The sequence below is a fragment of the Trichomycterus rosablanca genome, chromosome 22 (assembly GCF_030014385.1).
Source record: "Trichomycterus rosablanca isolate fTriRos1 chromosome 22, fTriRos1.hap1, whole genome shotgun sequence".
Taxonomy (NCBI): Eukaryota; Metazoa; Chordata; class Actinopteri; order Siluriformes; family Trichomycteridae; genus Trichomycterus; species Trichomycterus rosablanca.
Window position 1 is genome coordinate 12970 of NC_086009.1, and position 25163 is coordinate 38132.

Below are 25163 nucleotides of genomic sequence, written 5' to 3' on the forward strand. Positions count from 1 at the left end.
CACGTCGTTGTTTGAGTAGCACAGTGGGCTGAGTGCAGCACATGTAGTTCTCTCAGGTTCTAGGCCCTATGTTAAAATCCAGCTTAGGGTGAAACTAAAGTTACACTTTTTTCGACATTTTCTCACTGCCCCAACTACACCCGCCCACCCCCACATTTTATTATAATGAATACTGTAAGCCTGCAGTGAAATAAACCCAAATACACACCAACACACATAGAAACACATAGAAACACAAAGCACTAAATGTATTAGCTGATACAAACACACACACACACACACACACACACACACACACACACACACACACACACACACACACACACACACACACACACACACACACACACACACACACACACACACGTGGAGTGTTTTATTAATAGCAACACTGTACATTTACATTAGCAGAAGGAGTTTAGGAATCACTCCCCATGGGGATGTGTGATAGTTAAACATTACACAGCTGTAAATGAAGGGTGTGACTGTTTCAGGTGTATGCTATAGGGTGTATGATTACTCCACTATAGGACTATGGGACACTCCAGCCCGTTCGTAGATGTCTGGGAGGAAGGAATCGTACTCCGTGTTCCACACAATGGATCTCACATACGCCTCCTTATCCAGTGGCTCTGGGTACCGAAATGCCATTCCTTTACTGTACAGAAACTCCACCACCTAAACAAACACACACACTTTTTTTTTTTGGGAACACATACCCTGTTAGCACTGATTGTGCGTGTACAGTTAGGAACACAAGGTGTATTTATCTTTCTTTAGTCAATCAGTAGACACTTTCTGATCACTAGACACTTTATATTTTTGGTTGGAGCGCTAGTTCCACTCACAGCACTGATAACAATGTGTTTAATTACATTTCCACAGCATGTATCTGTATGATGTACAAACTTTACCAAACTGTTGCAAAAAACTTGGAAGCAATGGGTGTGACCTAAACACCTGAACTCAATAATTAGAAGGGGTGTCAACATAATTTTACTCACATTGTGTGTATAAACACAAATCTTATCCTCACAGCCATCTGTAAAGAAACCTCCCTAATGTTGGAAAGAGGAGGGTAGAGACGACCCTGATTCTGATTCAGTTCCTCATCCGTCAACTGCTCTGCTAAGATCTGATACACATACACATATACAAACAGTGAGACAGAGAGAGAGAGAGAGAGAGAGAGAGAGAGAGAGAGAGAGAGAGAGAGAGAGAGAGAGAGAGAGAGAGAGAAGGTGAGTGACCTTATAACCATCAGCATCATATTAAAAACCATCATGATACTGTGATAAATTTAGCCACATACACTAACAAGTACCTTAGAAAACCATTATCACTTAATACAGTCCACCGTTGCATCAAGAAATACAACCTAAATTATTACACAACAAGAAAGCTATACATTTTTCTATTCTGCTGTTTAAAGTAAACATAAAGATCTTAATCTGAGTCTTTATAAGCTTATAGGTGGCTGCTGCTGCTGCTACATGGTTGGATGATTTAATACTTACATTAATAAGCAAATAATCCTAATAACATGGGCAGCATGAGTGTTGCCTAACACATGCATGTGCACGCACGCGCACACACACACACACACACACACACACACACACACACACACACACACACACACACACACACACACACACACACACACACACACAAACAATGTTTACCTTTGCAGCCTCGAGGAACACCGTATCACTGATGTGTCTAACACCACTCAGAATTACTGCCAGAGCCACACCTAACACACACACACACACACACACACATTTCTATTAGTCGAGGTAAAAAACATAATAGACTGTACAGTGAAAGAGTACAAAATAAAAATATATTTACACTAAATAAAGATGATAATCATTATTATTGTTTTTGTGGATGAAGTTTGTCCTCTGGATGTAAATAAATTCAGTAATTACTTGTACAGCTTCTAAACGCTGGCAGGACCCAAGATCAGAGGTACCCCAAATAACACTCAGAGAATTCATGGCCCAAAACCACAACTCATTCATTTTTCCAAATTATTGGAAAAATAAAATAGGAAAACACAAATCCACACCTGGGAATATGTAAGCATTGTTCCCCTGTCCCAGAATCACCATCCTGCCATCATCCAGAGTTACAGCAGCAAACGGACTCCCACTGGCAAACAAACACCGACCCTAACACACACACACACACACACACACACACACACACACACACACACACACACACACTCAGAAAAGCACATTCATTAGCCATTTGATGAGCTACACCTACTGTTACAATACATTTTATATTTCATGTTTATAATTTTGTGATTCTTTATTTAATATCCTTTATGAACAATCAAATTTACTCTATGATCAGTTAGACCTGAATTCTCTTACATTTTGACCAACAACAGGCTCCACTTGACCTTGAATTAGAGACAGTCTGCTCCTTGTTATTCTTAGCACATCCAAGACAGTCGTATATATCAAAAATATTCTATCTTAAAACACATTTGTATTATCCTGTTCTGTTCAGTCACTAAACAACTACCATGACACAATCTTGGGTACAGGGGTTGGACGATGAAACTGAAACACCTGGTTTTAGACCACAATAATTTATTAGTATGGTGTAGGGCCTCCTTTTGCGGCCAATACAGCGTCAATTCGTCTTGGAAATGACATATACAAGTCCTGCACAGTGGTCAGAGGGATTTTAAGCCATTCTTCTTGCAGGATAGTGGCCAGGTCACTACGTGATGCTGGTGGAGGAAAACGTTTCCTGACTCGCTTCTCCAAAACACCCCAAAGTGGCTCAATAATATTTAGATCTGGTGACTGTGCAGGCCATGGGAGATGTTCAACTTCACTTTCATGTTCATCAAACCAATCTTTCACCAGTCTTGCTGTGTGTATTGGTGCATTGTCATCCATGCATGGTGGTGGTAGCATCATGGTCTTGGGCTGCATGAGTGTTGCTGGCACTGGGGAGCTGCAGTTCATTGAGGGAAACATGAATTCCAACATGTACTGTGACATTCTGAAACAGAGCATGATCCCCTCCCTTCGAAAACTGCTGAAGGTAAAGGTGATGGACTAAACCCAATTGAGCACCTGTGGCGCATCCTCAAGTGGAAGGTGGAGGAGTTCAAGGTGTCTAACATCCACCAGCTCCGTGATATCATCATGGAGGAGTGGAAGAGGATTCCAGTAGCAACCTGTGCAGCTCTGGTGAATTCCATGCCCAGGAGGGTTAAGGCAGTGCTGGATAATAATGGTGGTCACACAAAATATTGACACTTTGGGCACAATTTGGACATGTTCACTGTGGGGTGTACTCACTTATGTTGCAGCTATTTAGACATTAATGGCTGTGTGTTGAGTTATTTTCAGAAGACAGTAAATCTACACTGCTATACAAGCTGTACACTGACTACTCTAAGTTATTTCCAAGTTTTATTTCTATAGTGTTGTCTGATGAAAAGATATAATAAAATATTTGCAGAAATGTGAGGGGTGTACTCACTTTTGTGATACACTGTATATAAATGAAGTTACAATTGATTTAAGTTACGAATGCATGGGTGAATAACATTGAATGGATACATTTATGAATAAATAAATAAATGGATAGCAGTTATGAAACAATGGTGTTAATTAAGTGGATGGATTAGAAATGGATGGAGTTTCAGATAGATTCTTACCACAGATCTAATTCCTTTTTACAGGAATTCTTCCTCTTGTCTTCTCTGTGGGACGTAGTTACTATCTGATCAAGCAGAATAAAACATGGAATGATGCTAAGACTTACTGCCGAGCTACGTACACTGACCTGGCTACCATCACTGATGGTCTGTAACGCGTTACTTAGTAACGCGTTACTCTAATCTGACCACATTTTTCAGTAACGAGTAATCTAACGCGTTACTATTTCCAATCCAGTAATCAGATTAAAGTTACTTATCCAAGTTACTGTGCGTTACTATTTTTGTCATTTTCCTTAGTGAAAAGATATTTTTGCTTTCTTCTTGGCAGGGCGGAGCCAGGGGGTGGCCAGTGGTTGCCATGGCCACCATAAAGTAATCTTCGGCCACCCCCCTGGCCCCCCCACCACCGCTTTGCCGGCAATTTTTTTGCGGAAGCATTTCTGCACGCAGGAGCAGCGCACCTCAGATGAGTAGTTCTTCACCAAAACAGTGCAGTAATACACTCAACATAAATGTCAACCACCAACACCATTACAGAAGTACAGTAGTACAGCAGTACTATTTAGTAGTATTCGTGGCGCGCTACGAGTAAAAGCGCCAGCTTCTCTGCGCATTCCAGTGTTGCCAGATTGGGCGATTATCCGCTATTAAAAGTAAAGTCAATTTTCAATGCTGATTTAGCGTAATAGTGTCGGTCAGTCTGTATCATATTCTTGAAAGAAAATTAAAATTTGTTTTCCATGCATTCACACTGGCATGTTCTGGGATTCAGTTAAGTCTCATCAGTACACACAAGTTGGCAGCCAAATGATAAAGTATTGCAAAGGAATATCTTTGAAATATTCCGCATTATATAACTAATAAAGTAACTTGTAATCTAACTTAGTTACTTTTAAAATCAAGTAATCCATAAAGTAACTAAGTTACTTTTTAAAGGAGTAATCAGTAATCAGATTACTTTTTCAAGGTAACTAAGCCATCACTGGCTACCATAATGAGCGGTGCCGACAAACTTAAACTTCTAAATGAAGCTCAGAGACATCAGTTCAGTTCTGATGCTTGGTTCGGGGCGTACAAGAATGTAAGATGGAGGTGGTTTGTTAGGGGTGCATATCATCCAATACTCTTCTTTAACTGGGGTCCTGGTCAGCCAGTAAATTATACTGGAAATATCAAAGAGTGCGGTGTGATAGATCCCAGTGGCTTATGGTATAATCGACCCTGTGCAGACACATATCCCTTTCTGTGCAATAATGGTAAGTGGGTTTGTTATGATGTAATAGTTACTTTTTAAAAATTGCTTTTAATTTCATTTTTATAATTTAATTAATTGAATAATCCTTACTTTTAAAATATCTATCATATTAAATCATTTAGATTATTATGAACTATTAGTATAAGTAAAAATATTATTTTAACTTGGTGGTGAATCAGAACGAATAGCTCACTTGACTGTGGATAGTGATATATTTTAAAGAATAGTATGTTAGACTTGTTTTTTAAACTACATTTGAACATGGTAACGATTTTGTATTTAAAGTTGTGTGTTTTTACAGAGACACTTTAGATCGAGCCAAAATCTCAGTTGTAAGTGCAATGGTCTCTGGATACACGTGGCTAGGCCTGTATAAGTTAGTGAGCTGGAGTTGGTTAGATATCACCAACAAGGCCGACATTTCCTGGAAGCCTGGACAGCCTGATAATTTGCTCTCCAGTGAGGAATGTGCTTATTTATCTAATTTCCAGGCTGCTGATGCTCAGTGCTCAGACATCAAACCTTTCTACTGTCAGGAAGGTGAGTTAAAATTGTTTTCAGTCTCATTTGGAGTATGGTAATGGTAATTAATTTTATAATATCAGTTTCATTGATAACTGTTTCTGTGTGTGTTTAATCAGTCACAAAGGACTGCGTGCTGAGGTTAAAGGTTCAGTCGAATGAGGACATGAACGATCCTGCAGTACAGGATGGAATCTTGCAGAAGGTGGGTTTCTTTACAAGGTTCTGCTGGTACAGTTCCTCCTTTTTAAAGCAGCAGGTCTCCGTCAGGGTCTGATCCACAGGCTGAGGTGTAAACATTGTCTACTGCTGCTGGATTTACTTTCTCTACCAGTTATAAACTAATCCCAGCATATCAGTTTCTTCATCCTGCATTATATAGTAATAAAGCATCTTCTGTTCCTCAGATCCAGCAGAAAATGATGGAGCAGGGGATTGCTAACAAATTCAAACTTAAATGGAGGATGCAACCGGACGGAAATGTGTTTCACAAGATTGTGTAAAGTAAACAAGGGAAAATCTCACAATAAAACATCTCATTTTTTAATTGCTAGCTATGACATGCTGACTAGCAGAATTAATCGAGCTACAAAGCTACACTACAACTATTACACTATACCTAACCCTAGATTACTCAAAAACATCCTGTTAAAATGGTTCTGGAGGTTCTGAATAGATAGTTCTGATTTTATAGATTTAATATATGTATAAGTAAAAATAACATTAGAATGATCATAAACACTCCAAGGTATATATCCAGACCCAGACATTAGCCTTTCCAAACTGTGTGTGTGTGTGTGTGTGTGTGTGTGTGTGTGTGTGTGTGTGTGTGTGTGTGTGTGTAAACTAAAAATAGAGATTTTCACTGTCATAATTAATGTAAACATTAGTAATAACATGTATTTAATGCTTTAATGGTGATGGGACATATTTAACAACTTATATTTTATGTATTTCAAATATTTATAGTAATTAGTTATGTGTACTTAAAGATTAAACTATATACAGTTCTGTACATTTAAGAGTTGTGCCTAAAAATATTATTATAAATAAAATAAGATGAAACAAGAATTTATTCTCTTTTTTAAAATGTAAATACTGAACAAAGTTCAGACAAAACAAAAATGAAAATGTTGGTAATAATTCAGCTGCTCATGTTTGGAGTCCGGTATGTGTACGATCCCAAGATCAATCCAAACATGAAGCACCAAGAACTCACGACTGGTTTCTACAGAAGAAGCTGAAAGCTTCTCATATGGTAACTTTGGGAAATTAAAGATAGTTTGCCAAAAGCAATAGGCCAGGACTGAATGACTGAACTACTGCATAAAGCAAATGAATGTCACTGTTGAGTCTTAAAGCTACCACCAACTAAACATGTTTTTATTTATTCATTTTATTTATTTTAGGTGTCTGTACACTTTGTCTTGAGTGTAAAATGAGGTCATTTGCACTTCAGTAGATTTATCTCTGTGTTGTATTATTTAAGTAAAATCAGATTCATTTGCATTTACTGTGCTTGTAAATGAACAGCTTTTCATGTTCAAGTCAAATCAGTTTTCATGTGTGTTTTATTGCAGTATTACATCATTTTGACATATATATGACATCATTCATGTTGATGACATCACAACACCAATCACCAATCACAGTAATACACAGGCAAAATCACTTAACATTATTCAGTTAGCAATAAATATTATCCATACACAATGCAAAATCCAACACACTCACACATGAATGCAAAAAAAACGATAACGATGTTACTAATTAACAAGTGAGAATAAAATTGAGATGTTGAATCCAGATTATAAATAAAACAGCACTGTGAATGTGTGACCGACCACAGAATGAATTTAAACCAAGAACTAAAAGTACCGGAGCAGTTTTACAAGGTAAATGTAATAACATTCAAGTTTAATTTAATATTAATATATATTTGAGTATAATATAATGTTTTAGGTTGCACATGGAGTGGAGCGATGCTGCTTCTCACGGTGAGCTAAAGGGCTGTGTCACAAACCACATGCTATTTACTGTGTGTATGATGTAATGATCTCACCACTTGGGAGAACTTATTCTGCCACTCTTTAAATGACAGGAAGGTATTTGGGACATAGCAGCTCTGCAGCCTGATACAGTTTAGAAATAGAACGCCCTTTAATGTTCCTTACACTTAAATAAATGAGTTCAACACATTTCTTTGTATTAATCTATTCTTTTATAATTTTTCTTGCTCTCTGATTGGCTATTTCTAATTGTGGGACTGTAATCAGTGGTTGTGCACTGTAATCCCTAATAACATTAAACATAATAAAAGATCTGAGCCTGAAAGACTAGAGGAAACAAGTGGCCAAGTCTAGACTCTACTTTACATTGGTCTCTGGAAAATCTGCACCCTGGGTCTTACACACTGAACACTGAAGCATGAATCAGACAGAATCAGATCAAATCAGAGTGATACTAAATACAGTTAGCTACACGTTACACAGCTGCATCATAAACACTACATACGCTAATATAAACACACAGCTTATACAGAGTGAACCGTGATGAATTCATGATAGAATTTAAATTCATTCGTACAGCTTTATAATCTCATTTATGTTATATATTTTTTATTCACATGAACAGCATAAAAAGCACAAGATTTGAAACACACATGGCTAACAGCGCTAATTAACATGCCCACACTCTGTGTGTGTGTGTGTGTGTGTGTGTGAGCTGACCGATTTGATTGTTTGTCGGTCGATAGTGATGTGTTGTTATTTGTAGAAGCCACGTTCTCTACAGAAAGACAGAGAAAGAAAATCATCATGGTCACACTGTGTGTTGTTCCATGAGGAGGATGGTTAGAAAAGCACAAAAATCAGATTTCTGCAGGAATCACAGTCACCAAGCTTCCAAATCTACAATTAAACTGCACATAATCATGCTAACGAACCGTCAGAGGAGCACAAATACACTCAGATTCCATACACCAGTGAATTATCTGATTCTCAGCACATGAAAAAAAACAAAGCTAAACAACCACACACAACTATTATTTTTATTTACAAATGAATTCATGGTTGAAATATTTACTAATAACTACATTAATTTCGGTGATTCTCTTACCAGCAGGTGTGATGAGATAGGCTACACTCGGATATGATTGTTCTCATCCAGCCTAATTATTAGATAAAAATGAAACAAAACAAAAAATAATGGGGGGAGGGACGTGAATTTATCTGAAGAATTTATTTTAGAATAAAAATTTGCACTTTCTGGTCACTTTATTAGGAACAGCTGTACACTCATATAATGATGGTGTGTAAAAATCTACAGACTCAGATCAGGAGGTTCAGATCTGAAGGACTAGGGTTAGGGCAGTTTGTGGTTGTTGGTACCAGTGAGCAGTTTTTATTTTAGAATGAAAATTTGGTATGGTGATAGATATCATTCCAGTCATGCACTACTGATACTAAGTGGAAAAGTACCTAAAGTGTTTGGAGTTTTTAAAATTTCATAGCTATTTTTTTCTGACACTTTTACTTTTTCTGTTACATTAAACTATAAATTTTATTATACATTTTTTATTAATCTTATTAACTTTTTGAATTAAAAATAATAAAAACATTCAGGTGGAAAATGAACAAAATAAGCCTGAAAATGAGGATAAAAGAACTCAAATCCTGTAAGGTTTTAGTAAATGAGTTGATGTTAAGTGTTGAGATACTTACGCCCCCTCGTCTCGCAGCAGAGAGAGAAATTTACTGACGCGATACTCCTGATCCATCTGTACAAATAAATACAATAATGAACCTGATAACGACTTATCCCGATCAATACATCAAATCACAGCTAAAACATTCACACGTCAGCAGCTACAATAATCACATTCATACTCAATCCAGATAATAACGAACCTGCAGTGACATCTCAATCAGCATCAGCAGCTTCTTAATTCCAATCCAAACACTTTTCCCCTTCACCTGCTGAGCGATGGTGGCTCGTTCTGCATCAGTAAAACTACCTAATAACTACACACACACACACACAAACATACATATATATATATATATATATACAGTATATATATATATATAAATATATATTTATATATATATATATATATATGATATATATATATATATGTGTGTGTGTGTGTGTGTGTGTGTGTGTGTGTGTGTGTGTGTGTGTGTGTGTGTGTGTGTGTAAATGTAGTGTTGCACCTCCAGCGCCTCCACCAGGTGATCTCCACTACTGATGTTGGGGATGTGAATGGTGGTGCTAAAAGCATCCAGCATCTCCATCTCCTGCAGGACATCCTTACGACTCGTAGTACCGATAATCAACAACTTACGCCCCTACACACACACACAAATAACACACAAATATCACACACAAGTACATTATATGAGTGTGTATATGGAAGGTGTCTGATACAGACATGAGGTGGAGCTTTCTTCAGTAGAACCAGCAGTGCTTGTAGAACCAGATTAGAGAACCGAGGACCAATAGGAACGTAATCTGTGAATCATCATATCAATATTTAATAACACACTGTAACAAGCAACATTATTATTATTCTGTTCTGTATAAATGTGCCTCACCCAGCAAACGTTCAATATCATCCACCACCACACAGCTCAACTGAGATTTATACGCATCATCAAATATCTAAACACACAGAAGAACATATAATAATAATAATAATAATACTGATAATAATAATAATAATAATAATAATAATAATAATGATAATAATAATAATAATAATAATAATAGTACTAATGATAATAATAATAATAATAATATTAATAACAATAATAATTGCTCCAAGGATGTGTGGAGAGAGAGATTATTTTAAATCCTTCCACAGTTTCACCTCCAATGAACCCAAATGATGTCAGGTAGCCAATCAGATGCTCCTACAGCCCTGATACTGTTTTCTGGGGGCACAGTTAACTTATAGTTCAATTGGTGTATGTACAGTACAACAATCAGTTTGTTAACATTTGTCTGCTGCGCCACAGTAAAATAGTCAAATACTTATGATCACTGACCTTTTTGATGGCCTGACACTTGGAGATTTCAGAATGTCCGATCATTTTATCTGGACTGCAGATTTTAATGAAGGGAAACTCAGAATCTTCAGCAATTTTAGCAGCTAAAGCAGTTTTACCGCTGTGAGGAGGACCTGCACACACACACACACACACACACATTTATATACACAATCATCCAAAACTCATTTCTGTAAAAGTTGGGACATTTAGTAAAAGGCAGTAAGAAGAAGTATCTGTGATGTGTTTCATTCTCTTTATTTCACTGATAAACACGTTTCAAATTTGATGCTCCAAAAAGTTGGAACCACAAAATAAGAGTTAAAAATTTCTACAGTACAATATTCAAGTTAAGGAGGATCCACTAAAAGATCAGTCTGTACCATCATTAATGATGGGTCAGGCTCACCACTTCGTTCCAAACGTGCAGTTTGTACATTCAGTAAATATGCACTTACTGGTCTCTTTATTAGGAACAGCTGTACACTCTGGGAAACACCTCAGAAGAAGAATGGTCAGAATGGTTCTGGATGAGAACCAAGAAAGGTGTTCCTAATAAAGTGGCTGGTGTGTTTATGTTATATTATTTGTCTCTATGTATCTACGTATATTTTTTATAATTTCAGTAATTGACAAGACACAGTCAGTCATGTCTGTCTAGACGCATGACAAGCCGGTAGTACTGCTGAGATTCAAACCAAACAATATCAGTGGCGGTGGGCTAGTGCCTAATATATATTTATATTGATATTAATTATTAATATTACTTTATAATAATGTCATTACCCTCGAGCAGCACAGCCACCAGTGGAGTTCTGTCACTGTTTTTGGTTTGCTGGACCAGTAATTCCCCATCATCCAGTACACGACTCACCTGGTCCCCCCATTTAATAATTCCATTCATAACGTAACTGGCATAATCCTCCTGATTAGTACCAAACGCCTACAACACAAACATCAGGAAGAATCAGAACAAAATAATAATAAGAAGAAGAATAAAAGCATGAATACAAATAAAACATCGGTAACAATAGAACTGTACGAACTGATTCAGTCAAATCAGAACTTGGTGTCACAAATCAATGGTTTCATTTAAAGTTCATTTAATAGTAATAAATAATAAACGTTACTCACGGGTTTGATGTCGTTGTTAAGTGAACCCATAAAATCTGCTCTGCAAACCTGCAGCTTCTCAGCTTTCTCTAAATCAACTTCTACTGTAGCTGTAGCCTACACACATACACACACATATATTGTGTGGTTTCTGTGTGTATTGTGTGTATACTGTTTGTACAGGTTGTGTTTTTGTGCATACTGTGTGTTGTGTGTACAGTGTGTATAATGTGTACAGGTTGTGTTATTGTGTGTATGTTGTGTATGTATAGTGTGTACAGTGTGTATGATGTGTGTACAGGTTGTGTATGCTGTTTATGTATAGTGTGTACAGTGTGTATAATGTGTGTATTTGGTGTGTTACGGTACCTTGATGTGTCGGTTCATGGCCGTGGACTGAGCCGCTCTCACTAACCCCTCCAGTTCTGCTCCGCTGTAGTTTTTGGTTTCAGTGGCGAGTTCTTTCAGATCAACATCGGTGGAGAGCAACTTAAACTCTCGCATCTTGGCCGTGTGAATGCTGAGAATCTGCATTCGACCCTTCTCATCTGGTAACCCTAAGAGAGCAGAAAAAAGGAGGAACAAAGTGTTAAAGAGATACAAATGTGATCTGAACTGAACTAAACTGAGCCCTCTTTTAAACAATTAATCATGAAACTTATTCATAAAAGCTGGACTGAGTAAAGATCTCAGTCGCTTCTCATGTTCCTCTCTGAGGATTTACAGTCTGGATTTTCTGCCTCTCACTTTTTGGGTGTTCAGATGCCCGCTGTATCCGTTTAAAATTTAGAGAGTCTGAACAGAAAGAGGTTTTCAAATAAATCTGATTTCAATTTGATTCATCCGTCATCTAAATAATATAAGAGCATGTAACGTTTACAATCATAAAATCAAGAAATATGAAGGTTCAGTGGAGCCACAGAGACCCTGAACTTAGTCCTCCAGGGTTGGTGCTGTGATTGGTGCTGTCAGTGATGTTACAGATGCCAGTTTGATCTTGTGTATCTTTAATCTGTGGGTTTATAAATGTGAGCGTTCCGATCTTACCGATTTCCATCTTCACCTCGAACCTGCCAGGTCTCATCAGAGCGTCATCGATCAGATCCGGTCTGTTAGTCATTCCTAAATCAAGCAAGTAACACAAACGTGAGAGGAGAGAGTCAGACATCTGATAATCAGTCCCAGTTCATTACAGAGAGACACCAACTAACAACAAGTGTGTGTACAGTGAAGTGTAGTGTGTGTACAGTGCTGTGTAGTGTGTGTAAAATGATGTGTAGTGTGTGTAGTGCAGGGTTGTATAGAGTTGTGTAGTGTAGGGTTGTGTACCTATAACCAGGATGTTGTTGAGTTGTTCGACACCATCAATCTTGGACAGTAGCTGATTAACGACTGTATCATGAACGCCGGTGCTGCTCGCTCCGGTTCCACGCTGCTTACAAATCGCATCCAACTCATCAAAGATTATAATGTGCAGGCCGCTGTTAGCACCCAGCTAATGCACACACACACACACACACACACAAACACATAAATATTTATTTATGGTGGTGTGTGTGTTTGTGAGTGTGTGTGTGTGTATTTATGTATCTCACTCTCTTTTGTTCCTCCTCGGCGTCAGCAAACAGTTTTCGGATGTTGGCCTCTGACTCTCCCACGTACTTGTTGAGGATCTCCGGTCCGTTCACCACTTTGGGTTCTCGAGCGTTCAGCATCTTTCCAATCTGTCTGGCCATCAGAGTTTTCCCACAGCCGGGGGGTCCAAACAGCAGGATTCCCTTCACATGCTTACATCCTAAATCAAAAAAAGATCTTTACTCTCTTCACATTAATAAAAAACATATAAACTCACTGATTGTGATATTTTGGTGGGGTTTGAACCTGCAACCGTCTGTTTACTAGTCCAGTACCCACTGAGCTACCACTACCCTGACATGATGGTTGATGTGACAATCAGCTAAATAAAAAATCATATTTAAAATGAATATTTTTGGGAATTCGAACCCATCTGCTCCACGATGTCGGGAGGGAAGACCCGGGACGCGAACGCTCTCCTGAAAATATCGGAGAATTCTTTATCCAGACCACCGATCCCCATCTTCTCAAAGTTCCAGTCTGGGTTGATGATGGTCTGACGAGCCTCTTTAGTTTTGGCTTTTCCTGATAAACCACATGAGCAGGATGAAATATTTTAGTGTGAAATTTGAGAATCTGAACGTAATTCTTAGTTTATAAATCAGAACTCACCAACTAGAGTGAGAGAGGAACTCTCAGCTTTCTCAAAAATCACCTGACTGTTTCCCACCAACAGTCCGATCTCAATCTGAACTCACGGAAAGAAACAAAAATAAAGACTTTAAATGAAAACATGACGATTATTTGCTGATGAATGACTTTAATAATCTTTGATATTTCCAAAAGAAATTAAAATGAATATTCTGTTTCTATGATTAATTTCTTGCTTTTTTGTAACTTAGATCTAAGATTTTTTCTTTAAAGCTACAGTACTGCAGTGTTCAATAATAATAATAATAATAATAATAATAATAATAATAGTTTGAAAGGAGGTGTTACTGTGAGTCTTCATGAAACACACGCCTGTAAGAATGCACAGTGTTGATGGATTATGAAAAGCTGATACAAGCACTATAAATAAATCAGAATTTTTTTCATTATTAGACGATAATTTATTACATTCAGAAACAGTGAAACCAGCTAACGACAGAACAACCAATCAGGAAAGCTGCTCAGTTTTGTGTGATCATGCTGATGAGTGAATATATAAATATATATATCAATCACATACAGAGCCACGCTAAGCTCTGTGTGACTCCCCCAAACTCCTAATTCTGGCCAAACCACCAAAGAATCAAGTCCTGCCCGAGCGTCTGTCCTGTACTGACTGTAACCAGAACCACTAGCTGCTGCTGATTCCCCAGCGCTCCGTGGACAGTTCAGTCTGTGTACATTGTGTTACAATTGTAGATTGGTCTGTAATTTCTGATTGTTCTCGGTCCTTCTGTACTAGACTCACGAGTGTTTCACCCCACTACAGGATGGAATAAATAAATGAACCTTTTGTTTTTTGCTGGTTGCAATTTCTCCTTTCAGGATGCTGGCGTCCATCACCTCAATATCCTTCACCACCAACCCGAATAATTTATCACAGAAACTGAACACCAGCTAAACAAACAAACACAAGGTTATACACACACACACACACTATAATAATAATAATAATCATGATGAATGTGTGATTATTCTGTACCTGTTGGCCAACACTAAAAGCCTGGTTATTGAACTGCTGAATAAATTCGTTGGCCATTTTATCGGAATCGTACGGAGAAGAGTCGGTGCTTTTCTTCTGCAGGAAGTCGATCTCGATCGTCATCACTCCGATGCACTGCTTCGATTTATCAAATGTGTACATTGACACTACAAACACCAGAAGTATTTAAACAGACACGTATTAACACTCACTCCATATAGATCATTTCTTTACTCTTACTATCACTATTACAGCCCCAAATCAGAACAAACGGGAACAGTGTGGAAAATGCAAATTAAATAAAAACCTCCAGTGGTCATTACAAAGTGGTAAACGCTTTACCGAATGTCTGGCAGGACTGAAATGCAGGAATGAAAGTTTATTAACTAATGAAATGAAGTCGATGGACAGAACATGAAAATTTCGGTTTCATCCTGTCTGACATCAAATCCGCAGAAATGGAAGAAACTCTGCGGCTTTATATTTGCACTTTCTGTACCGTCCCGACTTTTATCTGGATTAGGATTGGAATTATTATTAATAACCAATAATGGTAAGATAATAACCAAAGTGATTTACACAGTTCATTCTGTATTTCTGTACTTGTGATAATACACTATATTGCCTCAGTATTCACTCCCATATCCAAATGATTAAATTCAGGTGTTCCAATCACTTCCATGGCCACAGGTTAGTGAAAGAATGGGTCGCTCTCAGGAGCTCAGTGAATTCCAGCGTGGTACCATGATGCCACCTGTGCAACAAGTCCAGTCGTGATATTTCCTCACTACTAAATATTCCACAGTCGACTGTCAGTGCTCGTATAACAAAGTGGAAGCGATTGGGAACGACAGCAACTCAGCCACCAAGTGTTACCACATAGAATAACAGAGCGGGTAAGCGGATGCTGAGGAACACAGTGCGCAGAGGTCACCAACTTTCTGCAGAGTCGATCACTACAGACCTCCAAACTTCATGTGGCCTTCAGATCAGCTGAAGAACAGTGTGTAGAGCTTCATGAAATGGGTTTCCATGGCCGAGCAGCTGCATCCAAGCCTTACATCACCAAGCGCAATGCAAAACGTCAAATGCAGTGGTGTAAAGATTCTGGACAGTTTCATGCTCCCAACATTGTGTGAACAGTTTGGGGAAGGCCCCTTCCTGTTCCAACATGACTGCACACCAGTGCACAAAGCAAGGTCCATAAAGACGTGGATGAGCCAGTTTGGTGTGGAAGAACTTGACCGGCCTGCACAGAGTCCTGACCTCAACCTGATAGAACACCTTTGGGATGAATTAGAGCGGAGACTGTGAGCCAGGCCTTCTCGTCCAACATCAGTGTCTGACCTCACAAATGTGCTTCTGGAAAAATGGTCAAAAATCCCCATAAACACACTCCTAAACCTTGTGGAAAGCCTTCCCAGAAGAGTTGAAGCTGTTATAGCTGCAAAGGGTGGAACATCATATTAAACCCTATGGATTAAGAATGGGAGTCACTCAAGTTCATATGTGTGTAAAGGCAGACGAGCGAATACTTTTGGCAGTATAATGTATCATATAGTGTATAATATACTGAATAATATAGTGTACAGTATATATGGTATATGTAAGTTATGATCATAAATTTCACTACAAAGTGCATTTTATTAATGGTTCATCTTTAATCATTTATTCCTTTAATATATTTTAATCAATTATCACTGAGCCACAAACACAGCTCACCTTCTGTACAGTGTTTCATTCAAATATACATTATATACATTATCAATGGAATGATTATTATTTATACCCTCCACTTCCTGTCCAATAGAGAGTCCGGCCCATTTTCTCTGTCAGAAACACACAGATACAGAATTAAAAATCACTTTAATGACATTACTGATTATTTTGTAATGAATGAATGAATCAGATGAGCGTGTGAGTACCTGTGGTAAGCTAAATGCTAAAGTTCCAGGAGTTACGGTGTTGTGACTCTTCACTGTGAACACAAACTTGTGGTTCGGCGTTGTTTTAACAGCCACGTGTCTGTAAAAATCACACAATAAAATAACTTGTTCACTTATATTCAGTTTTATTCTGTAATGTTTTAGGAATATTACATCCTGTAACACTTCGCCTCTGTGTGCTCTGGTGCTCCTGTGTGCCACGCCCCCCTCTCCTGAGCACACTCTGTCTCCTGCCACGCCCTAGCTCATGATTGGTTCCCCAGGACTAATTGGCTCCAGCTGCCCTCTATTTAAGAGGTGCACTGGAGCACTAGAGTGGGAACTGTTTTGTTGGACTGCTATGGTGGCTTGTTTGGACTCTGTGTGGCTCTGGTGGCTTGTTTGGACTCTGTGTGGCTCTGGTCTCTCTCTTCAGTTAAGTCATGCTAAGTCATGCTAAGTCATGCTAAGTCATGTTTAGTCATGATAAGTCATGATAAGTCATGTTAGGTCATGTTAAGTCATGTAGTCATGCTAAGTTATGCTAAGTCAGGTTTAGTTATGTTTAGTCATGTTAAGTCATGCTAGGTTATGCTAAGTTATGCTAAGTCAGGTTATGTCATGTTAAGTTATGCTAAGTCATGTTAAGTCATGCCAAGTCATGCTAAGTTATGTTAAGTCATGTTTCTAGCTCATCCTGTTAAGCTATGTTCCTAGTTCTTGTGAGTAGCTTTTGTTTCTAATAAATCATTAGTTTGTTGGCATCTCTGCATGTGTGTCCGCCCTCTGTGTCTTGCCTAAACCCACCGTTCGTGACATAACAGTACTCCCCACAAGGGCACAGCGAGATGTATCTGGTTTATGTGTTCCCGGAGTTTAACTCCATGAGGTTTCCTCAGACCCTACCGCTTAGTAGGTCAGCTCCATATGATGGAAGCGACTCATTTGTCGACGGCTTCCTTCTGCAGAGCCAGCTCTACCAGCAGCACCTTCTGGACCCCCAGCCAGCTGAAATCCATGGCCGTACCCTGCCAGTTCAGTCCATGTCATGTTCGCCAGTTCCAGGTATTCAGGTTCAGGTCGGTCAGCCTGTCATGTCTTGTCCGTCTGTTCAAGTTAGTCATGTCTCTAAGTCAGGTTCCATGAGTTCTAGTTTGTCTAGTCCTGTTCCTTGTTCATCTGTCTCTGTCGGTCGTAGGTGTCAGTCAGCAGGTCAGGGTCTGCTAACCAGACAGTCAAACGGTTCCAAGTCCTCTCCAGTTTTGTTTCCTGTTAAAGTTCCAAGCTTAATGTTCCAGTCTGCAGAGTTCAAGCCACAGTCTACTACAGACAATTCTCCTTCAGCTCTGCTGCTGCCGCCACCAGGTTCCAAGCAGCTGATTCACGAAGCTTCTTCAGGTTCCAAGCAGCTGATTCAAAACGAATCTTCAGGTTCCAAGCAACTGATTCAAGACGAATCTTCAGGTTCCAAGCAACTGATTCAAGACGAATCTTCAGGTTCCAAGCAACTGATCCTCGCAGCTGACTCCAGACGCCTCTTCTCAAGGGTCCTCGCAGCTGACTCCCGAAGCCTCTTCGCCAGGCTCCACGCAGCTGACTCCCGAAGCCTCTTCGGCTGACTCCCGAAGCCTCTTCGCCAGGCTCCACGCAGCTGACTCCCGAAGCCTCTTCACCAGGCTCCACGCAGCTGACTCCCGAAGCCTCTTCGCCAGGCTCCACGCAGCTGACTCCCGAAGCCTCTTCGCCAGGCTCCACGCAGCTGACTCCCGAAGCCTCTTCGCCAGGCTCCACGCAGCTGACTCCCGAAGCCTCTTCGCCAGGCTCCACGCAGCTGACTCCCGAAGCCTCTTCGCCAGGCTCCACGCAGCTGACTCCCGAAGCCTCTTCGCCAGGCTCCACGCAGCTGACTCCCGAAGCCTCTTCGCCAGGCTCCAGGCAGCTGACTCCTGAAGCCTCTTCGCCAGGCTCCACGCAGCTGGTTTTTGTTTCCGAGTTGGCGCCCCCCGATGGCGTTTCTGTTTCCGAGTTAGTGCCCTCCGACGGCACTTCTGTTTCCATGTTGGCACTCCCTGATGGCGCTTCTGTTCCTGAGTTGGCGCCCCCCGATGGCGCTTCTGTTTCCATGTTGGCGCTCCCTGATGGTGCTTCTGTTCCTGAGTTGGTGCCCCCCGATGGCGCTTCTGTTTCCATGTTGGCGCTCCCCGACGGTGCTTCTGTTCCTGAGTTGGCGCCCCCCGATGGCGCTTCTGTTTCCATGTTGGCGCTCCCTGACGGCGTTTCTGATTTCGAGTTGGTGCCCCCCGATGGCGCTTCTGTTAAGTCAGCACCCCAGAGGTTGCTTCTGAACTATTGTTGGCTGGTTTGCCGTCGGCAGCCTGCGTTACCGCACTTCTGACATGCCTGCCTCAATATTTACTTAATGACTTTAAATTTGCCCCGCAGGGCCCAGGACCTCCTTGTGTTTCGTGTTTTTAGGCACTCCAGGAGGAGTGCCTTTAGGGGGGGGTTATGTAACACTTCGCCTCTGTGTGCTCTGGTGCTCCTGTGTGCCACGCCCTAGCTCATGATTGGTTCACTGGAGCACTAGAGTGGGAACTGTTTTGTTGGACTGCTATGGTGGCTTGTTTGGACTCTGTGTGGCTCTGGTCTCTCTCTTCTGTTAAGTCATGCTAAGTCATGTTAAGTCGGGTTTAGTCATGCTAGGTTATGCTAAGTCAGGTTATGTCATGTTAAGTTATGCTAAGTCATGTTAATTCATGCTAAGTCATGCTAAGTTATGTTAAGTCATGTTTCTAGCTCATCCTGTTAAGCTATGTTCCTAGTTCTTGTGAGTAGCTTTTGTTTCTAATAAATCATTAGTTTGTTGGCATCTCTGCGTGTGTGTCTGCCCTCTGTGTCTTGCCTAAACCCACCGTTCGTGACACATCCACACATTTAAATAATGAGCAAAGCTAGTTCCATCAAAGTCTTTATATCTTTTATTTATTCTCACAGTAATTTATCAAACGTAATTTCCTGTACCATGTTTTGTTGAAGGTTAATTAAGGTATTTGTGTATATAGAATTAAGTTATATATTAGTGTATATAATAGATGTTATTTATACTTACAGTCCTGATTGTAGATCTTTCTCACTCACCACTGCACAGTTAGTTAATGAAAGTTCATCAGTGGGGCATCGAGCCGCCTGCATCATCTAATATCAACCAAGAGAAAGAAAACACAGTTATGAAAATTCCCACAATGCACCACATCTTTTCTGCAACTAACACACTGTTTATACTACGTTTATACTGCGTTTATACTACGTTTATACTGCGTTTATACTACGTTTATACTGCGTTTATACTGTGTTTATACCAGTGGCGTCTCCTGCCAAATCTCTCGGGGGGCAATTGTTGCGATGATGGCCAAGGTGACCTGTTCAATGGGTAAATTAAAGCTTTAATAATTAACATCTCAAGTCATCTGTCAGTTTGCCCTCACAAATAACTTTGAACATGGAGAGAAACCAGCTTTATCATTAATCATAAAGTAAAGTAAAGCCTTCACACTAACAATTTAATTCAGTCTTCATCAGATAGCATTTAATTTTGGGTGCAGCAGTTCCAGAATAAAGATTGGCATCGGGGCTGATGTGCAATGAATAAAAAGTACAATTAAAAAATTGGGGAGATACAATAAGCGTAATCACAATTCACTATTTAAAAATTATATTACTTACTTGTAATTTACTTGTAACTTATATGATTTCCCCCCCTTTGTAGATACTTGATGTTAAAATTTGGTCTGGGTGGCCCTAATTTATCCTGTTGCTAGTTGCTAATTTATCGTGATTACTACAATGTAGTTTCTCCGAACTGAGGTGATGGTAATCATGGTGACGAGATCGCGACACCAGGTTACGTGTGACGCAAGCACGTAAGTGCGAGCCCTCCCGGAACCCATTCAGAATGTATTGCAACGCCTGCAGTTCGATAAAAAGAGCTTTAACATGAGAGTCTATACTGGTTAATACCAGTTGCAATACTGGTTAAGGTACTGGACTAGTAAACAGAAGGTTGCCGGTTCAAGCCCCGCCACCACCAAGTTGCTACTGTTGGGTCCCTGAGCAAGGCCCTTAACCCTCAATTGCTCATTGTGTTCCGCTCACTGTGTAAGTCGCTTTGGATAAAAGCGTCTGCTAAATGCTGAAAATGAAATGAGTCTATGAGAGCGATCCGGGCCGATTTTCAATCAGATAAAATCTATGAGAGCAATCATAGAGTTGTTTCGTACTATACGGAACACAACTCGACGCTGATTGGACTACGATATTCAGAGGCAAGACAGACTGTTCAGAACAGTCACAGCTGTGAAAGAAAAATGTCTTCCCTTTCGCCCTTTGGTGGTGCGTCGCCCAATCGCCTTAAGGAACGAGCCGCGCCTGGTTTATGCTGTACCTGTGACCCCCCTCACTGTTTCTGAGATCCTTTGACCCGGTCGTCTGATCATAACAAGCTGGTCCTTGTCAGACTCACTCTGTGTTTACTGATACCACTCAGACACTCAAATGATCAGAAAACACTTTGTGTCCACATTAATAATGACACTACAGAGAATATCTCCATTAACGGCCACTTAATGCGTTACAAAATCTTCTCAGGATCATCAGCTCGACTCAGTCTTACTCAGTCAGAAACAATTAGGAGGCCGAGCCATTCTAGAACTTTCTAAACCACCACAGAAATCAACTGGTGTCTATATATTTATGACCCAGCAGATTTTCACAAAACTTATAATCAGGTTATAAGAGCACAACCCCCCAACATCCAACCACCAAACACACCATCATCAAAGCTAATCTGTTTATAAATTAAACTCACACACACACACACACTTTGCATTATTTTGTTTTGTGTATATTAAAATCTTCTATAAATCTGCTTGTCATTCGGGCTGTGTTTCAATCCACTAAAATTTCCAACGCAGCATGCAGGTGTAGCACTACTTTAATGCGGTTTGGGACAGGGCCACAACATTCAGTACCCATAATAAAGCCTTTAACGGGTAATAATTAATTAATATTAGATACAAGAGTGATGTGGGTTAGTAATAATAATAATAATAATAATAATAATATTAATAATAATAATAATAATAATATTAATAATAATAATGACGGTGCAGCACTGTCTGATAAAATAAATAAATAAAACACGCAATGAAAACACACACACATTATCATCATACATCATCACAACCACACAGAAATCACACAGAAATCATGTTAACTGTGTCTGTGCGGAGAAGAACCGTAAATCCGAGCGTCAAATCCGCAGCATTAGCGCATTAACACACACACACACACACACACACACGCACGCACACACACACACACACACACGCACAGAGCAGATACACTACACAACAGTTACATTCATCACCAAATTCATCGTGAAAATAAAGAAAATCAAAAGTAATAATGTGTATTATTGTGTATTATTGTGTACTGATGCATCCTCATCATCACTCCCGCAGCCGCGCGCTCATTATCACCTTAAATAATCACATTAAACGCGCCCTGCACGCGCAAATGGATTAATAAATGTATGATAATAATAATAATGGATTCATGTTACCCGGGTAGCCATGACTGAGCTGGGTCTCGGTGCTGCGGATCCTCTGCGCTGTTTCTCTTTCCGCCGGTATTCTGGTGTATAATGATGCGCAACCAAATCCCCCCCCCCCCTTTTTTTTCCGGAACGGAGCGCTCTGATTGGTCAGTTTCAGCACGAGACGCGCACAATGTCACCGTGACCTGAATCCTCTCAGTCCGGTCCGAAATAATCCAGCAGTGTGGGCTGATGGGAAATATTCCATTATATCAACTGCTGCATAATTATATCATTACAATAATAATAATAATATAATAATGATGATAATAATACAATTATAACAGTAAATATAATATTATAGTTTTTATTGTATGTAAACTGTATTATCTATAGAACCAGCAGAGGGAGCCAGAGAAACGCTTTTCAGTGAAAGGTCCAACATCTATCATGGTATGGGGAGCATCAGTGTCCATGGCTGGTTTAGATATCTGTAAAGGTTCCATTGATGTGGAGGTGTTTTTTTGGGATTTTAGAGACACATGCTGCCATCAAGGCGACGTCTTTTCCCAGGAAGTTTGTGATTAATTCAGCAGGAAGACGCCGGCCTTTGTTGATCAGTGAAAAAATTTTCTACTTTATCAGTTAAATAAATATTTTAGAGAATTAACACATCACACATTCTTCTCTTGACTGACTAAGTTCTGGTAGGTTCCCAGACAGGAGGGTAAACAGTTGGTTGAAGGTTGTTGGTGTTGATCTGTTGTAGAAATGTTTAGATCTAACACACAGTAGAAGTGTAATGGAGGAAATATTGGTGCAGTAATGATGTTAGTGATGACTGTTCCTCCTCCAGCTCTCGCTGTCTGTCTATCTGCAGCCCCGAGACTCGTTATTCAGGATTTATTAATGTAGAGAGAGAGAGAGTGTGTGTGTGTGTGTGTGTGTGTGTGTGTGTGTGTGTGTGTGTGTGTGTGTGTGTGTGTTAGGCAGTGTAGTGGAAGGACAGAATGACCGTTTCTCTGCAGCCTCAGAACTCGTTAATGTGAAGGACACTGGACAGTCAGATCATCCATCACACCGTCTGATAGAATTTACAATTTTACTTCATGCAGCTGCTTCTTAGTAAACAGCTTTAATGATACATAAAACTCATTCACTCATTCATCTATTCACTCACTCACACCTATAGGGCCAAGCAGCCAACACCTCAGAGTGAACAGAGAGGGGACGGAACCCAGTTATTCACAATTCATAAAATCAATGATCAACAGATTCAATAAAGTCATCATTACATTCATGTGTTCATGTGTGAGGGGTTTGAGATAAAGAATCTTCACCCTCATGTGATTCATTCAGTCACTGTGATCATGATCATCTCGCCCTGAGCTTCTACATGGTGTTGTTCCTCCTCGTTATCTTCCTCCTCAGTATCCCTCTATTTACAAAGGAAGCTGGTTATGAACTTCCTGTTCCTGTAATTAGCAGCACATCCGCATTCCTCAGTCGGCTCTAATGAACTAAACACTCATATTTACTTCTGATTACACCAGCTATGGGGTGGTGTGGTGCAGCACAGCAATGTGGTCTCAGGACACCCGGGATTGATCCTCCTATCTGCTTGTTGTGTGAGGGTTTGTCTGGGCATCATGGGATTATTTCACCCCTCAGAAAGAAGCTTTAAAAGGAAGAAGATTTTCATGTGATGATGAAAGTGGCTACGTGCTCAACCAAAAAAATATAAAACAGTTGGTACGACGCTGGAAAAACACAGTGGAAGGTGACAATGTAGAAAAGTTAAAAAAGTTTTTGAGGAACCCTCATATGTAGAATTTTGATGAACATGTGAGGAGTTATTACTAATAAAATCATGACATCTCAGGTTCAGTTTTATACAGTATGGGATTTAGATGATTGATAGTTGCTGCTTTTGGTTACACACAGTTTTTAGTTCATGCTAGTCTACCATGGTTATACTGGTACCAGATAAACCATTAATATCCAGAGACCAGTGAAACCAACAAACTGAATGTAAGAATAATCCAGTGCTTCCAAATTACTTTGATTGTTTTATTTTAGTCCAGTGATTCAGAGCGGTACAGGAAACACTGGCACAGTTACCACCCTCCGTCCAGCTGATCTACTTCCTGTCACAGCACCCTGGTTCACACTGGACACAATGAGGTATAGAGGTGGTGTGTGTGTGTGTGTGTGTGTGTGTGTGTGTGTTTAAACACATTTAAATGAGGACATCATGAAATTGAGCACAATAAAGATTATATTTACCTCGGACTAAACATTAGTTCCACAGGAAACTTTAACCCGGCAGTAAATGAACTGAGAGAAAAAGCTCGCAGGGCGTCGACGCCATAAAACGTCAAACATTTGTGGAAATTCCAGTTCGAATTTGGCTTAAAATTTTTGAATAAATAATTGAACCGATTGCTCTATATGGCAGTGAAGTTTGGGGTTCGCTTACACACCATCAATTCTGTAATTGGGACAAACATCCATTAGAGACCCTGCACACAGAGTTCTGTAAAAGCATCCTAAAGGTGCACAGACACACCACGAACACACACCAACACACCACTAACACACACCAACACACCACTAACACACCACTAACACACCACCAACACACCACTAACACACCACTAACACACCACTAACACACCACTAACACACACCACTAACACACCACTAACACACACCACCAACACACCACTAACACACCACTAA

The 25163-nt window shown here is 39.9% G+C and overlaps 2 protein-coding genes and 1 long non-coding RNA gene across 5 annotated transcripts; 1 reads left to right on the top strand and 2 right to left on the bottom strand.

Annotated features, from left to right (window-relative positions):
• Positions 1–361: 361 nt before the first annotated feature.
• LOC134336188 (NAD-dependent malic enzyme, mitochondrial-like) lies at positions 362–3790 on the bottom strand. Of its 2 annotated transcripts, XR_010015688.1 has the most exons (5): positions 3695–3790; positions 2075–2177; positions 1686–1756; positions 1005–1135; positions 362–678 (listed from the first exon to the last, which is right to left on the bottom strand). XR_010015688.1 is itself a non-coding variant. In XM_063018896.1 (4 exons), the coding sequence occupies exons 1-4, from the start codon at positions 2115–2117 to the stop codon at positions 606–608; spliced, it is 318 nt and encodes a 105-aa protein (XP_062874966.1). In that variant the 5' UTR covers positions 2118–2357; the 3' UTR covers positions 362–605. The 2 variants fall into 2 exon arrangements, 1 of the variants encoding a protein (XP_062874966.1); XM_063018896.1 differs by lacking the exon at positions 3695–3790 and having other exon boundaries at positions 2075–2357.
• A 1690-nt stretch (positions 3791–5480) lies between these two features.
• LOC134335897 (uncharacterized) lies at positions 5481–5983 on the top strand. The gene is made up of 3 exons (XR_010015661.1): positions 5481–5492; positions 5594–5679; positions 5882–5983. It is a non-coding gene; the product is annotated as an uncharacterized LOC134335897 (long non-coding RNA).
• A 1044-nt stretch (positions 5984–7027) lies between these two features.
• Positions 7028–22519, bottom strand: nsfa (N-ethylmaleimide-sensitive factor a). Of its 2 annotated transcripts, XM_063018512.1 has the most exons (21): positions 22449–22519; positions 19938–20023; positions 16829–16928; positions 16693–16732; positions 14904–15070; positions 14711–14818; positions 13883–13958; positions 13640–13795; positions 13231–13430; positions 12965–13130; positions 12683–12757; positions 12005–12192; positions 11657–11752; positions 11309–11465; positions 10523–10656; positions 10070–10136; positions 9907–9986; positions 9689–9823; positions 9383–9496; positions 9197–9252; positions 7028–8261 (listed from the first exon to the last, which is right to left on the bottom strand). In XM_063018512.1, exons 1-21 carry the CDS (start codon positions 22458–22460, stop codon positions 8240–8242), a joined length of 2235 nt encoding a protein of 744 aa, XP_062874582.1. In that variant the 5' UTR covers positions 22461–22519; the 3' UTR covers positions 7028–8239. The 2 variants fall into 2 exon arrangements, with proteins under 2 accessions (XP_062874582.1, XP_062874583.1); XM_063018513.1 differs by lacking the exons at positions 7028–8261; positions 9197–9252; positions 9383–9496; positions 9907–9986 and having other exon boundaries at positions 9743–9823.
• Positions 22520–25163: the final 2644 nt, after the last annotated feature.

What these genes read in the sequence shown, in the direction of transcription:
- LOC134336188 (XM_063018896.1), bottom strand. Translation starts at nt 2,117, where the DNA reads ATGGTGATTCTGGGACAGGGGAACAATGCTTACATATTCCCAG. An exon ending in TGTTCCTCGAGGCTGCAAAG is followed by an intron (nt 1,136 to 1,685) that starts GTAAACATTGTT and finishes TATGTGTATCAG; the next exon opens with ATCTTAGCAGAGCAGTTGAC. An exon ending in TTTGTGTTTATACACACAAT is followed by an intron (nt 679 to 1,004) that starts GTGAGTAAAATT and finishes GTGTTTGTTTAG; the next exon opens with GTGGTGGAGTTTCTGTACAG.
- nsfa (XM_063018512.1), bottom strand. An exon ending in AAAGATCTACAATCAGGACT is followed by an intron (nt 16,929 to 19,937) that starts GTAAGTATAAAT and finishes TGATTTTTACAG; the next exon opens with ACACGTGGCTGTTAAAACAA. An exon ending in CGACATCGTGGAGCAGATGG is followed by an intron (nt 13,431 to 13,639) that starts GTTCGAATTCCC and finishes TTTTTGATTTAG; the next exon opens with GATGTAAGCATGTGAAGGGA.